This window comes from Eublepharis macularius, chromosome 17 (assembly GCF_028583425.1).
Source record: "Eublepharis macularius isolate TG4126 chromosome 17, MPM_Emac_v1.0, whole genome shotgun sequence".
In the NCBI taxonomy this organism is placed as follows: Eukaryota; Metazoa; Chordata; class Lepidosauria; order Squamata; family Eublepharidae; genus Eublepharis; species Eublepharis macularius.
Genome location: NC_072806.1, coordinates 18,148,673 through 18,164,261, shown reverse-complemented (window position 1 = coordinate 18,164,261; position 15,589 = coordinate 18,148,673). Strand labels below are relative to the sequence as shown.

At 43.4% G+C, this 15,589-nt stretch overlaps 1 protein-coding gene across 2 annotated transcripts; it reads left to right on the top strand.

Annotated features, from left to right (window-relative positions):
- The first annotated feature begins 859 nt into the window (after positions 1-859).
- TMEM248 (transmembrane protein 248) lies at positions 860-14,499 on the top strand. 2 transcript variants are annotated; one of them, XM_055001062.1, is made up of 7 exons: positions 860-966; positions 7,355-7,531; positions 8,499-8,784; positions 9,407-9,557; positions 10,305-10,488; positions 10,782-10,925; positions 12,106-14,499. In XM_055001062.1, the coding sequence occupies exons 2-7, from the start codon at positions 7,373-7,375 to the stop codon at positions 12,124-12,126; spliced, it is 945 nt and encodes a 314-aa protein (XP_054857037.1). In that variant the 5' UTR covers positions 860-966; positions 7,355-7,372; the 3' UTR covers positions 12,127-14,499. The 2 variants fall into 2 exon arrangements, with proteins under 2 accessions (XP_054857037.1, XP_054857038.1); XM_055001063.1 differs by lacking the exon at positions 860-966 and adding an exon at positions 1,986-2,368.
- The last annotated feature ends 1,090 nt before the right edge of the window (positions 14,500-15,589 follow it).

Sequence of the window (15,589 nt, the reverse complement as noted above, 5' to 3'; positions counted from 1 at the left end):
TAACTTGGGCTTGTGTTTGGAATGGTTAGTTAATGCCAGGGAATGGACTAGGCCACAAAGGCATGATGAAGGTAAGTGGTAGCCGTGTCAGTCTGTTGCAGCAACAATAAGAGCCTTGGGGCGCTGTAAAGATTTTTATTGTAGCCTAAGCTTTTGTGGGAATAGAGCAGAGGCGATGAGTAATCTCCTCCTTAATACGCAGTCGTAAAGACTCACGCTGTGTAACAAAAGAAACAAGCTTAACTCCTGCTCAAAGCTATAGCTGCACCGTAGCCTCTTACTAGATTCATATCGGAAAACAACTTGGGTTGCTAGCTCCAGATTGGGAAATTCCTGGAGATTTGGGGGTGGAGCCTGGAAAAGGCATGGGAGGCATAATGCCACAGAGTACATCCTCCAAAGTATTCATTTTCTCTGTGGCCTGGAGACTGTGATTCCAGATCTCCAGCCACCACCTGGAGGCTAGCAACATTGGAAAACAGGGTGTTGGCGCATTTAGTACAGTAACTTATTCCGGTTATTGTCTTGCTTCCTACATGGCAGCATGGGAGCCCTAGTGACCTGTTTTACATTATTGATGATAACATCCGAAATGGTGACCCAAAAATCCAGCCTGAACATCTAGTGGATTGTGATAACATTACATAATGGGTAACAGTAATAAAAAAAAAATCAATTAGTCTGGAGAAGCAAAGCTCAAACATGAGCGGAATTCGAAGTCGCCGAGGCTCACTTTTTGTCCTGCGCCGCTGACGTCACTCCGCAGTTCGCGCGTTCGACGGCGCAGGGAAGTTTGTACTACTTGCGTTTCCGTTTCCACCTCCTGCTTCTGCGCGTGCGCTTTCTTTTCCAGCGGCGGGCGGGGTCGCTGAGGAGGCCTCGCTCGCCCTCCTGACAGGCTGAGGGAGACGCCGCCGCCAGGACGATGCTGCAGCCCCGACGCCGCTCCCGCTGAGCCCGCCGTCGGTAAGGGAGGAAGGTGGAAGACGGGCGGCCTTGTCCGCGGTGACTCTGAGCGTGTGCAGAGTGTCACCCTCCTGTGACGCGGGGAGGGGGGGAGGAAAGAGAGGCTTCGTTTCTTCTCCCCCCCCTCAGGTTTTAGGCCCGACGGAATTGCCGCCCTCCCCTCCCTAAGTTACCACACGACGTGTGGGAAGGTTTCGCCCCAGGTAGGGTTGCCAACCTCCAGGTGGGGCCTGGAGAGCTCTTGGAATTGATTTCCGGGCCATAGAGATCAGTTCTCCTGGAAAAGATGGGCTGTTTTAGAGGGTGGATTCTATGGCATTGAACCGCCCGGAGGTCCTTCCCCAGGCTCCACCCCCCCACAAATCTCCAGGAACTTCCCAACCTGGAACTGGCAACTGTAGTTCCGAAGCCGCTTTTCCTCACCCTCGAGTCAGTGAGGACCTTTCAGGCTCCTCCGTGGCACCTGAGCATGCTGAGGAGCTGCTTCGACTTCTGGGAGGGGAGGGGGGTAGCTGGCCTTTTGCTTCCCCTTCTTGTCCCGTTAAGTTGTCTCCCCTTCTAGGCTGGAGTTGGGGAGGATGAGGGAGAAGCTTCTGTCCATTCAGTTATTTAGGGGATTTAGATGCTGCTTCTTTAGAGACTTTTTTTAAAAAAATCCCCCGACCAACAAATTTTTTAAGGTGCAAGTTTTTGAGAGTCAAAGCTCTCTTCTTCAGATACCCTGAAATTTTTGTTGGTCTCTAAGGTGCCCCTGGGCTCAAATCTTGTTCTACTGCAGACCAACATGGCTACCCACCTAAAACCATCCAGAGGCATCTCAGAGACCAACAAGATTTTCAGAGTATTTGCTTTCAAGATGCAGCACTCCCTGCTTCAGATAGCTTTTGATTTCAAAGGTGCCACCGGACGCAAATCTTACTGTACTACTTCAGGCCAACAGGGCTACTCTCCTAAAACCATCTTCACAATTGGAACAAAGCCTTGTGGTGGTCCTGAGGCTAGAAGCAGGCTATAAAAACAGCTTCAAAAGGTTACAACTGTTCAGTTAAAAACTTGAAGAAAAAGAAAAAAAATGGTCTTTCTCCTGAAGGACAGTAAAGAAGGGGCAGACAAGCCACCAATAAACTAAGGTTGAGAAAGTCACTCCCCTCCCCTTTCAGCTTTTGCTTAGTGATGTGGCAAGGGTTTGTTGGAGTTAGATTTGCTTTTCATTTGGAGGAAGGAATGCGTTGTTCCATAGCATGGAGGGAGCTCCGCTGTGGCTGATGGAATTCTCGGAGACTCCAGAACCACTATCGGAACCTCGCCATTCATGGCTGGGAACTCGGCACCTTCAAGTTCTGCTGGGACCTTTGTGCTTCTCTTCCAGTGTGGGCAAATGTGTCTGTAAGAGTGGTGTGAGGTAATAGCTCCTTTCCTTTCTCCTTTAGAAGAGCCGCTTTGTGTTGCCATTATGAATAGCTGGTTTCTTGCACGTTTCCAAAGCCCTAGCTTGGGGACCACCAAAGGATGAGATCCCATTTTCTGTGGTGACATTGCTTCTCGTGAAGGACTATCCTCTATGTTTGTATGTGTTGACTCAATGCAATGCTCAGTGCATTGGCTTGTGAGCAAGAAGCATAACAGTTCACGTGGGTAGTTATGTTGTACAGTAGGACAGGAGTAGAATAGCAAGATTTGAGTCCAGTGGCACCTTACAGACCAACAAGATTTTCAGAGTGTAAGCTTTTGAGAGTCAGAGCTCCTTTCTTCAGTTCTCTCAACAGCTTGCATTCTGAAAATCTTGTTGGCCTCTAAGGTGCCGCTGGACTCAAATTCAACAGTTACCTTAATTATTTTCTCTTTTACTTTGTTCTCTTTGGTTGCTTCATTTAATGGTTGTCCCATAGTGGTGGTACTCTTGTCAGAAAGAAATGCATACTGGCATATACATCAGGTATATGCTAGCAGGTTTTAATAAAACTTAAAAGGTTTTTTTCATTTTATTTATTACTATATTTCTCTAGGGGAGTTCAGGACAGCATTTAAAATTTCTCTCTTAACAACCCTGTTGTGAGGTTGAGAGTGTATGACTGGGCCCAAGGTCACTCGGTGAGTAGAGATTAGGCTGAGAAATAGTTACTGTGAGCCCAGGTGAATGGGGATTTAAGATAGGATCTACAAACTTTTCAGCTGCCTGGAAAACTTTTATATCCTGTTGGCTGATTTCACAATGTTGGGTTCATAGAGGAGTTTTATGAACTTTTGTGCCAGCTATGCTCCTCCCCCAACAACTTCTCTGGTTTCATCTTCTGGAATGATAAGAATAGCAGCAGCTCACTGGCTGCAGAACAGTATGTCCCTGGAGGTCAGCGGTGTTTCTAGTTAATTTGATTACTTGGCAATGAACTGAAGTATGTTTTCAGTGATGAGAGTACATACAGTGATTTATGGAATTTTAAGGGGTTTCAGTGTAGATGAAGGCCATCTTGCTCCTCTTTTCTAAAGGGGGACAGGTGGGGTAAAATTGTGATGATTAAAAAAAAAATTAAAATTATGAGTTCCAAGGTCTTCTAACATACTGTGAAGTTCTCTGTAAAGTATGATCTTAGGTCAATTTGACTGTGGAATTAGTTAACTGGCATTTTTGGTTCTGTGAAAAGCCAGCATGGTTAGGTTGGAGTAAACAATCTTCACGTTTCTACCTTTTGCATAATGTTGTGGTTCATTTATTACTACGCTTATTTTTTCCATCCCAAGGCAATGGTGTGTGTGTGTGTGGGAGGGGGAGAATTTCCAGGAGATTTCCCATCCAGGCCCAGACCTGTTTAGTTTCACCTAGGTTGCTGGATCATGTGCCTTCCAACCTTATTCTGTGCCTACTACGCCTACAGGTTGTTTATAGTCTTTCTTGGAATCAACTTCTTTAGTAGCCTTTGTCTTGTGAGAGGTTTTCTTTTAGATGGGGTGACCAGAACTTTACATAGTGTATCAAATGCAACTGCACCATAGATCTGGACGAAGGTGTTATGAGACTGGTCTTTCAATTCTTCCCTTTCCCAATAATCCCTAGAATGAAATTTGCCTCTTTTACTGCTGCCACACACTGTGTTGACTTTTTTATCATTTTATTCACTGTGCCACAAGATATTTTTCCTCATCAATCAGCACCAGTTCAGATCCTGTTAATGTATAAGTGAACTTGGATGTTTTAAATTTTTAAAATTAAAATGCAACAATACATAGTCAGAACCAGTATTGAGTGCAAAGGGCACGTCAGGTCCTCAAACTGAAAACAAGTGAACTTAGAATTTTTATGTTCCGAAGTTTTCATTGCTCTACACCTATATGGCGCACTCTCAGTTGCCATATTTTTGCCTCCTCATTGACTCTTTTGAAAGTTCTGGGCATCTCTCTCGGATTTTCATCATCTTGAATAATTTGGTATCATTCTCAGATTCAGCCAATAATTGCTCAGTCAGACAGACTCCAGATCATTTATGAGCAAATGACGTAGCTCTGATCCCAATTCAGACCCCTCGGGAATCTAATAACTTACTTTCCTCATGAGAACTGTATTTATTTCTGTTCTGTGCTTCCTGCTGTTTAATGAGAGGACCTATCTTTTTATCTAGTGTCTGCTAAATTTACTTTGGTGAAGGCCTTGCCAAAAGCTTTTTGGAACTATAGAATTTTTGCTGTCCTGGGAATGCAATTGTCCCTATTGCTGCCTTTCTAATATCTGGACCCTGCCTACTTGAAAGTGGTTGTGCAAAGAGGTCTTGCTGGCAAGTTTGTTTTGGAAATACATGAACACCTGAGCTTTTCACCAGAGAGAGCATTTCACCAGAGAGAGCATTTCACCAGAGAGCCAGGTTCAACCATTCTGAGAAGGAAAAGATCTGAAAAGACAAGAAAAGATCTGATCAGTGTATTGAACACGGATGTGCATCAAGTTAGCTTTGCTAAGTTTACTTCTGTGGTTCAGGGATGGTGCTCATAACTGGTCTCTCCTGCTCCACTGGATCTTCATCTAGTTTATTTTTGGGTGAAAACCTGATAGTGTTTCATTTCCTATTGGCAGACCAATTCAAAAGAAAGCTACTGCAGGAAACAAATGTGTAGCCATATTATGGGTGAGGCACCCTATTGTACTCTGAACTCAGGGAGAAGAGGATAGAGTATGTGTTACAGGTAGCTGAGGAGGGCTTCTAATCCAGGCCGTCTTTTGCTTCAGTGCCTGAAGTGGACTTGTTTTTTTCTTCTTTTGCTAGCAGGAAAGGAAAAATGAAGGTAGAGAGTTGCCCTTCACTGCAGCCCCACAAATTCATGTTTTAGTGGGGTTTTAGAGTAAAGTAAGATATATCTTTAGGACATATTGATTGCTGCTTGGGTTTTTTTTTCTTTCTAAAAACTTTCAGTTTCATAAATTAAATTCTTGTTACTGGAAGTAATGGTCTTGGAACTGAAGTTTCTTTTTTCATTTTGGGTCAGATATCTCATATTGCTTTTAAGTGAATCGGTTACAGCATCCCTGTTACTCATCTGTTGTCTACTTTGCATGTTTAAAAGTTTTGCTTGCTTGAGCCTTCAGCTCTTAAAGTCAGCCTCTTGCAGTTCAGGGTTACTTTGTTGTTGTTGTTATTTTCAACTTTTAATTTTTTTCCCTCTCAGATGGCCAAAACTATTATATATATGGTAAGGCAGAATAGGGAGCAGCACTCAGCAGTTTTCACTAATGTAGATCTTTGCTGCGTTCTCTTTCTCTTGGAGGTCTTGACCTATAGAAACTCGATTCTGTGAGCTCACTGGGTCCATGTGGATTAATAGCCGTATAGGTTAATCTTTTGTCCCTCTTCTATCAGTGAAGCTGTGCTGAAGTGTCTTGAAAAGCAAGATTCAAGTCCAGTAGCACCTTAAAGACCAACAAGGTTTCTAGAGTCAAGCTCCTTTCTTCATATACAAGAGTGTGCTCTTGGCCTATCACCCCCACGTGACCCAGTGTTTTTAATAGGAAAGTCACGTGAGCTGTTCAGATCAAGAATTTTTTGTGCGCGTTTGTTCTTTTACAGACTCATGGAAGTTGTGCTTAATTCTGAGAAAAAAGGCCTATTATTCCCTATTCTTGACTCGTGAGAGAGCAGCTTTGGTAATTGCTTTTATGTTCTTATGACTCCGTAGCATTCAAAGCAACTTATAGAGGAAAAGCCAGTAAAAGTGTCTGTTTCACAGGCTCTAAGCTGCTTGGTTCCTGGCATTCAGTTCACACTCGATCAAAATCAAGTCAATCCAGTGAGACTCTTGTGTAAGTTCATAAACTAGCTGTGTTTGTTTCAAAGTTCTCAGTATCCCTACTGGGAACTAAGGTTCTCTAGACTGAGAAGGGTTCCACAAGAGAGGCAGGTCTGCAGACGGCTAGATTCCCTTTTCCTACACTGGCAGTATAGAATTGACTACCTCCACACAGATAAAAAGAATGCATCGGGATCTGATAAAAGGCTAGCCTCCCACCTGAAAAACTACTAATCAACAAAAAAGGAGACCAAGCCTCTCTCAGTGGTGCCCCCTGCCTCCAGCACTCAAATGTGTTTTTCCTATGTTTCTGTTTAGAAAACTGGAAAAAAAGTTGTATGCCAAAGTGTTACGGAGCCACAAATATTTTGTTGAGGTACAGGGCATGAGCACCTTCCACCAGGTGAGGATCCCCCTGAAGTGAGCACATCAAGGTAGCAGCCGCTATAATGTTTGGATCGTGTGCTGTTTGGCTGTAGGAGTGTGTAGGGTTTGTTTTCAAGGGCACTGGTATGGGTGTGTTTCTCCTGAAGCCACAGAATGCTGGCAAATGTTACTAATGCCTGACAGAGCAGTAAGGAACTTAGAAAGTAAACACGGATCTTGCCAACTGTCCTGGTGAGGGATGAGGGAGCATATTTCTTCCAGCTGCAGAGGGGAAATGTAGTGGTCACAACGATAGGAGCAGAGCCTTCGTATCTGCTAGCACTCAGTAAGTGTACCTTATGCTAGAACCAATTCAGAGTCCTGATTGCCTTGCTTAGCTTTCCAGTATTGTTAGAAGTATTATGGCTGTTAATGTTATATGTCTGACTACAGAATGTTGGATTCTAGCCTCCTTCCTTGTAGGATAGCTGCTAGTAAAAAGCCTTTGCTATCTTCCAAGTAAGTCTTGCTCCTCCCTTGTTTATCTTGATGCTTCCGCAACCCAGTGCAAATAGATTCTTTTATGGGCACAGTCTGGTTGCCCTCCTCCTTGGTGTCTGAATGGCTCTGTGTGCACAGGCAGAGAAGTGAGGCTTTCTTAGTCCTGTGGGCAATTACCAACTTGCCTGGCTGGAAGTGCTCCTCTGCAAGTGCAGCTGTGCCTCTAGTTTGCGGTATTGCTATTTCACAGGTGGGCCTGATCAGAATAATGTTCAACATCCATCCTCTGGAGAACCTCAAGGTTTACATCAGCAGTCGACCTCCGCTCGTGGTGTTTATGATCAGCGTCAGCGCAATGGCAATTGCCTTCCTGACCCTGGGCTATTTCTTTAAAATCAAGGAGATCAAGTCACCTGAAATGGCAGAGGTAAAATATGAGACAGCGTACATGTTTACACATTCTTGCTGAGGGTGGGAGGGGGTGGGGCATCCTGTAACTTCCTGCTCACTTTACAGTAGGATGTCCTCAATAATCATAAATCAGTCCAGCATGAATATGACCAAAAATGACTGGAACTTACTCTCTGGCTTATTGGACTGGAGTTGTAATCTCTCATAGGTCAGAGATTAGAAACCAAACAGTGTCCCAAATAGGACTTGTCTCTGTTTTTCTGTCTCTTTTCGTGCCATATTAGCAACCACTTTTGAAACTCTCCTTGGTATAAAAAAGCAGCTTGCCATGTGGCACTGCAGTCTTCTATTTTAGAAACACAAGTTGAGATCCTCTTGTGTGCACAACACTCAGTACTTCATTTATTCCCTGCTTTTCTCCCCAGTGGTAACCCAGGTTGCTTTACAACAGTCTTCACTTGTTAATTTTATCCTCTCAACAACCCTATGAGATAGGTTAAGTTGAGTGTGTGTGACTGGCCCAAGCTCTCCCAGAAAGTTTCCATGGCAAAGTGGTCCGACACTCTAACCATTAAGCCACGCTGGCTTTCAAATGTATGGCAAGTATGACATAGTTTTCAAATAGTAATAACTGAGATGCCCCCACATCATTGTCCAGTTTTTGTCACATTTTATTTCATTATCTTTGCAACAGGATTGGGGAAAGATGTTGGGAATTTTTTCTAGTCTTCAAAGAGTCATTGTTCTCAAACACTTGTAAGATTTGAGTGCCCTGCCTCCCTTTAAATGATTTGTCACAATTCATGCAGAATTTCTCCATGGCTGTATCTCTTAGGTCTATATTGTGGGTTGCTTTTGCACACAGCTGGGTCATTATGAACTGATTTGCTTGCCCAGTGGTGTCTTGACTGCTCACTAGTAACAGCAAGACCTGGTATTTACCTTGCCAGAGGGAAGCATTGAAGATCTTGTTTGTCTTTAAGGACTGGAATACTTTCCTTCTGCGGTTTAATGACTTGGACTTCTGTATTTCGGAGAATGAAACATTAAAGCACCTCATCAATGACACCACGACTCCGGAAAGTGCCATGACCAGTAGCCAAGCCAGGCCTTCCACGCCATCGCCACAGACTCTTGAGGATTCTGGTCCAGTTAACACCTCAGTTGTCATCACTCTGACACTGGACCCACTCAAACCCTTTGGTGGCTTTTCCCGAAATGTCACACACTTGAGTTCCACTATTTTTGGACATCAAATTGGACTCTCAGGTATGTCCTATTCTAAGCTTCATTTCTGAATTCAGTGTTCAGAGGTATTGCAGTCTATGGGATGATTGTTCCATGAGTGTAAATGTGGCCAGAACTAGTTAGCAACCCATGTTAAAGATACACTTCTCACTTAGTCCTGGATCTTGAAGCTGCAAGAGTGTACTTCTGGAAAAAGTTGTCTTTCTGGTTGATAGCATGGGGAGGGGAGAAGTCAAATGCATATGCTGCACAAAGTAGAACATTTAAAATGGAAGGTGTATCAGTGAGAGTCTCTAGGTTGCACTTTGCTATCATAGCAGGCCTACCAGTCTTGTGGCCCACTATGCCAAAAAGCCCAGTCTCCAGTTTCTTTCTGGTTTATGGCAGGTGAAAAGCAGGGGACATACCAAAGGCCTGCCATTCTTGACTGTTTAAGCCTCATTTCAGCATGGTAGCTCAAAGGATGTGCAGGCCCATGCTGCTCTCCCAGACACTTTTCTCTCATCTTAAAATGTCCAGTTTGCACAACAAAAGCATATTGGAAACTGCATGGATCTTATTAAACATATCCGGATCCTACTTTTAAAAGGGAGTACTCTTCCAGCCAGCTGATGTAAAATGTTTTTTTTCCTCTCACACAAAGGCAGAGAAGCTCATGAGGAAATCAACATCACGTTTACCCTGCCGGTTGCCTGGAATTCAGATGACTGTATTCTCCATGCTCGCTGCGAGCAAGTCAGCTTCACAACCTGCATGACGGTTACAGCGGCCAGCACTGTCTTTCCTGTCACAGTGTAAGGGTCTCTTAATGTTGCTTCCTGCCAGACTAGCTGCTCACCATTGCTTTTGTACCCATGGGTTCACTTTGAAGCCATGAGACATAGTATGGTGGAAAGTTAGGCTATCCATGTGTGGCTATGTGTGTTTTAAATACTGTTTTTATTTGGGCTTTTACAGATTCACAAATAGCAAATACAGAGTCACAAATAGCAGATACAGATATTCACACACACAACTCTTCCCCAAATGAGTAAATGCTGGACAAGAAAAGAAAGTGGGGGGTGGGAGGGTCTGTGGTGAGGGGAAAGAAAGACCAGTCTTGCTAAAACATCTATAGAGTCCTTTTGTCTTCCACAATTCCCAGCCCATGGACTTGCAGACACATGACCTTGTTCAGGGATTTTCTTTGCATGGTAATATTGGTGAAGCAAGTGCAGATGGAGTTCATGAAAGGAGAGCAAGTTTTTAATTGTTTGGAAGGTACTGGAAGCAAATATCCTTTTTGTAAGTGGGGGAAAGCGGGGAGAGAATCCATCCCTTTTTGCCCCCAAAGTGAGATTTACAGCTTCACAGGTTATTATAAGAACATAGTCTTGAGCAATTATTATCCATATTGGAGCCTTAGTTAGTATGCTGTTAGCATTACTGCTAGGTTTCAGCCTGGTTCTGCATTTTTGGTGGTACGCTTTAGTTGTAGTTAGCTAGCGGGAAAACTAGCAGAAGCTTTGGTGTTCAACTCACCCTAATGTTTTGTTCCACAGTCAGCCGCCACACTGCATTCCGGAAACGTATGTTAATGCCACTTTCTGGTATAAGATCTTCACCACTGCACGGGACTCCAACACAAAATACACCCAAGATTACAACCCATTCTGGTGTTACAAAGGAGCTGTTGGAAAAGTCTATCATGCATTAAATCCTAAATTGACTGTTATTGTTCCAGATGTAAGTCATCTCTTTATGCTAAGCTGCTTCGAATCATCATTTCTTTGTCTTTGTTGTGATGTAACTTAATAGGGTTTAAGAACACCACTATAAACAATCCTCTCAAAACTTGTATCAGCCGTGTCCAAATCCTATTGGTGCACGTTTGTGGGATGGAGCAGAGAGGGATGTGCTGAGAAATTGTGCCTTTGGGATGTGTTTTTATCTTCTGTCATCATGGAGGCAGCTTGCATGTAGAGTTTTCTTGAGACTTCCTGCAGGCTCAGGAAATCGTTTGTCTCTCTTCCACACAGGATGACCGCTCCCTAATTAACCTGCATTTAATGCACACCAGTTACTTCCTCTTTGTGATGGTCATTACTATGTTCTGCTATGCTGTCATCAAAGGCAGACCAAGCAAACTACGGCAAAGCAATTCAGAGTTCTGCCCTGAAAAGGTAGGTGTGGAAAATGGTTCCTCAACCTGCATTTCGGGGGAAGTATAGATTCTCTTGGATGTTGCCATTTTGACCCCTGCTCATTCAAAAAAGGCTGTGACTAGCAATGAACACGAGTGCTTGACATGGGTTGGAAAAGGAGTCTATGTGCTTTTGTATCATTGCATCTGTACAGTGATGTTTCCCTCTTACACAGTCATTAAGGCTGTGAATGTAGAGACATTTGCATCAACAACAGAGTATCTACCACGTAAGGTTTTCTCTGTGCCAGCCATTCCCCAACCTCCCTTCACTGCCAAGAGCTTTTTGCTGGCTTAAAAAAGGTACTTGGTATATCACTGTAAAGCAAGTACCATTTTTTTAAGCCTGTCAAAAACTCTTTAGTGGTTCAATGAAGGGAAATAGGTGTGAGGTGATGATGGCAATAAAATGGCATTGATGTGGTTGGAAGTTCAAAACTGCTCATTTTCTCATCCACACAGCTGCTATCATGCTGTGACTGTTGTCTTTCAGAACAAGTTGCAAAACAAGCTTGGTGGAGCAAAGCAGGGGGAAACACAGACAGTGGATGATACGAGGACAGTGTTGTGGATGCCCCAAAATCCCAACTCCAGTTTGGTTGCCAGACTGGAGCAATAGCTGGCCCTTGGTTGGCCTCAAACCACACAGTGGATGAGTGCTTGCTGTTGGGACTAGTGGCACATGAAAGAGCAAGCAAGCTCTGCAGGTCTTCTTTGTCTTCCTACTCAACGGGCCATTATTAAGGGGGTCATGCCAAACCTTCAGTTGATTGTATCAGGCTCCCATTGCAGTAGCTTTGAACATACTTCTGCCTCTGATGTTTTACTTTTTTAATTAATCTTATATCGTGTTCTTCCACGGATCTCAGAGTGTATCCCATGCAAAGGGTATCTTGTTTTATCCTTGAAACCTCTCTCAGGCTAAGAGCTACTGAATTACCTAAAGATATGCACTGAGCCATCTCTGAACCTAGACTTTTCCCATCTGTTCATTTATACCCTCTACCACATTGGCTATCACTTAAAAGCCCCCATGTCCCGCACTTCACTGTGAACACCTTCCCTTCTCAAGCCACACACTGATGGGATGGGCGTGGCAATTTCTTTAACTGGGAGTTTAAAAAAATAACCACCTCTTCTTCTTGCTTTGATTTCTTCAGGTTGCTTTTACAGAAGCGTGACCCATCAGTTCCTTCCTCCGAAAGCGACTGAGTCTGCAATTGTTGCCTGCTGAACCCAGAACTGGGCCCTCATTCTTTACGGTTTCAGTATCTTGTGATGTTGGGTTATTCCAACCAAAGACATTTTTAAGTGCCTGTAATGGATATTTATATAAAGTGTACTTGGAACCGGTTAAGCCAGGGCACACAGCCACATTTGTAGTGCAGCTGGAACTATTTGGAACCATTTTTTCCTGTTCGTGTCGGACTGTTTTGTGACGGTGTGGCTCTGTGTGGTCAGAGCCGGAGAGGGTGTCTTTTTTATTATTATTATTTGCTGCATTGGGACAGTTAAGATGCCTTTTGCAAGTGTCTCAAAAGAAAAAAGAAAAAGCACCTTATTTTCCCAGTGGTATGTACAGCGTGTTTGAAGCGGTCTGCATCTCTGCTACAATACTGCAGCTCTAAAGCCCCTGATACACTACGTGGATTCAGTGTGTGTAAAAGATGGTTTCTTCCCTCCCATTCACACCATGCTTGCAGAAAGATACCAACATCCCTAGATCTAAATGGACAACAAAAAAACCCTCACCACATTCCTGTTTTAATATTGGCTGTAATTAGGAAAGATAATGGGTTTATAATTTTAGATTAAGAAAAACAAAAGAGGTAATGTTCCACTTCTGTTGAAAGTGCTAAAATTTTAGTCGGACTAGGCTGACTCTCTGTTGCTTTCATCCTGGACCTTGAATCGGGGAATGTTCCTGTACTGAGGTTTTTAACGCTGATTTGTGCAAGCAGACAAATGATAGAATACTGAGTTCCTGGAACTGTCCCTTTTCAGACAGCAGGCAGGGAGGACAGTTTTGGATGCTCCACCACAAGAAGAAAGAAGAAGTGTTTGGAGGAGTAGGATACGCTTTTGCGTTTCAGGGGAGTAGAGTAGCCTTGATCCAGACATGCTAATTGTCAGTATACAGAGGTTTTTTGTTTGTTTGTTTGCATGTGTGCTAGGAGGGGTGAGCCATTCAAACATGCAATGCCTCTTTCGTTATCTGAAGTCATTTTGTCCCAGGACCTTTGCACCCTGTGGTTGTTCTGCGTGTCTTGGTCACTGTGTGAAAACGGAAATTCCATTGGGATTTGGGGATCTTAGGTAAAATTCAAATATCAAAGGGAGAAAGAAGCCAGACTTATGCTATCTCGGCAGGTAGTTCCCCTTAGTCCAACCTTTTTGATTTGTTTTGTTGTCTGCAAGAAGAATAGCAGCGAACTTGTGTTGCAGAGGAATCCGTCTGGACAGACTTCCACATGGCTGGTCTCTGCATCCAGATCTGGGCTTTCCTCAGCCTTTTGCTTGTTGGAGTTCTGTTGATTATATGCAGCTTTCCTTTCTCAGCTCTTCCTACAGCTTTCTAGTTTGCACAATGTTTTTGAATCCATTCTTGAACTATAACGTAGGGAACTGGTGGACACACTTGTTGCCACTGCTTTAAAGGCATTGCAGGTTGCCTTAATGACTCTCCTGTTCTGCTTTTCCCTATCCCGATACCATCATCATCTCTACTTTTTTCTCCCTGAGTAGTTTGCAAACGGCTTCTTTTAGTGTTTGCGCAAAATAACCAAGCTTGTAGATTGCTTTCATGTCAGAGTTCCTTTATTTCATTTGTTGGCTTACTTTTGTTGTACTGTAATATCTCCCAGATAGGATTATATCTAGGGACCTACAGGTTTTAGTATTGGGTAAAAGTCTGGGAATTAGACTTTTAGAAAAGCAGCCCTCCTTGAAGAAAAACATTAACAAAATGATGTTTTAAGTGTCCTGGTTTGGAATCGTGGGCTTTGAAAAAAAAAATCTTGTATTCCTCTTACCTTTTGCTTTCATGGTCCGTTCCAGACATTAACTAGTGATGGTTCAGAAATGATTACAGGGAGGGGGAATTGGGGGGACAGCAGGATTGAGAGGTGTGGGTGTAGGATGCATTGTGCAAAAGTTAAAACGTATCCAAGCTTAATGGTTCAAATGGAATATCACAGTGGTTGTTCGGATCATATTGATCTTAACTTTTTTTCTTTTTCATTTTTCACTATTACTTGAATCAGTTTTGATTCTGTTTGTGTTTTCTTGTTAGAAATCTGCCATTCCTGTTGAGTTGTTCTTTGGCATTATATGAAGATTCACAACTTTATTTCTCCTCCTTCCCTGCCCCCCAAAAACAACTCCTCTGCAGGAGATGTATGGTTATGATGGCATTCCACTTGCCTCTGGGCCTGATGGTCAGTAACTGACTTTGGTAATGACATTTCTCTTTTCTTTTAATTTTATCTGTGTGTTTGTGAGATGTGGATATTGCTTTGCGAAATAAAGTTTATTACTATCAATCCCCTTGAGAATATCTGTACCTGAAGCGTTTCATTTGGTGCAGGTGGTTTTTTCACTTTTGCTCCTGCTTCCGCTTGGTTGTGCTTTTAGCTCGTAGTAGGCTCTCCCACTGAGAACATGGAGCAGTGGCAGGGGGGCAGCCCAACAAACCAGAACTCTGACGTTCAAATGGGAGCTCCTGAAAGGGCTGAGAGAGGCACATGACCTCTTTGGTGGGTTTTCCCTCCTTCGCTTGTGGCCTGAGCTTTTCTTTGCAGGCTTCATCCTGATACAGAATGCTGCCGCAAATCTTGAGTTGTTAAGGCTTGCTAAATCAGGAATTCGGGCCTGTGGTGAAGGAGCTTGATTTCCTCTGCTTTTATTCTGTCCGTGCTGGAAAAGCCCAAGATGTGGACTTGGTGAACTGGATCTTGGAAATAGTTTGGAATTGCTTACTTATAGATGGGGCACATTGCTGTCACTAGATGGCGACCAAATCCCATTATTAATGAGGGGAGGAATGCCAACACTAGGCCAAGAGATCTTCATCTGCAAGAGCAAGTATTTTGAAATTCATTGTTATTATTCATGTTGTGATTGATCAGCTGAATTTTGTCAGCTTCTGCTTTGCTAAGTCCCCGGGACGTTGATCAATAGCTGCATTCTCAAGTTTGTTTAGGAGGCCTGTGCCTCACTGTATCAACTTGGTTTCCCCTTAATTGCTTGCAGGTGTGATCTCTGGCCTCAAAGAGCATTTTCCTGCATGTTGTGTTTGGGTGTTTGCGATGATCCCAGAGCAGGAAAGAAGACAGAATTCCCCATGACATCTTAGCCTTAAAGCCTCTTTTCTAATAGGGGAAGAATATCCAACTGAAATATCTATCCCCACCCCAAATTAGGTTTTGTAATACCCATTAAATGTAGCACTAAGCACTAAATGCATAGAAAGCTTCATGGAACATCTTTTTTGAGAAAAATGAAGGGAGCTACACAATACACCTTTCTGGGCTACAGGATGCAAATAGTTTTAATTGGCTTTATTAATCCTACTATTAGCTGTTGCAGTTCTCGTTTTCGGCTACAGATCAGTCACATCCTGAAGGAGCTGAAACTTTCTGTCCT

What these genes read in the sequence shown, in the direction of transcription:
- TMEM248 (XM_055001062.1), top strand. Translation starts at nt 7,373, where the DNA reads ATGTTCAACATCCATCCTCTGGAGAACCTCAAGGTTTACATCAGCAGT. An exon ending in ACATCAAATTGGACTCTCAG is followed by an intron (nt 8,785 to 9,406) that starts GTATGTCCTATT and finishes TCTCACACAAAG; the next exon opens with GCAGAGAAGCTCATGAGGAA. An exon ending in ACTGTCTTTCCTGTCACAGT is followed by an intron (nt 9,558 to 10,304) that starts GTAAGGGTCTCT and finishes TTTGTTCCACAG; the next exon opens with TCAGCCGCCACACTGCATTC.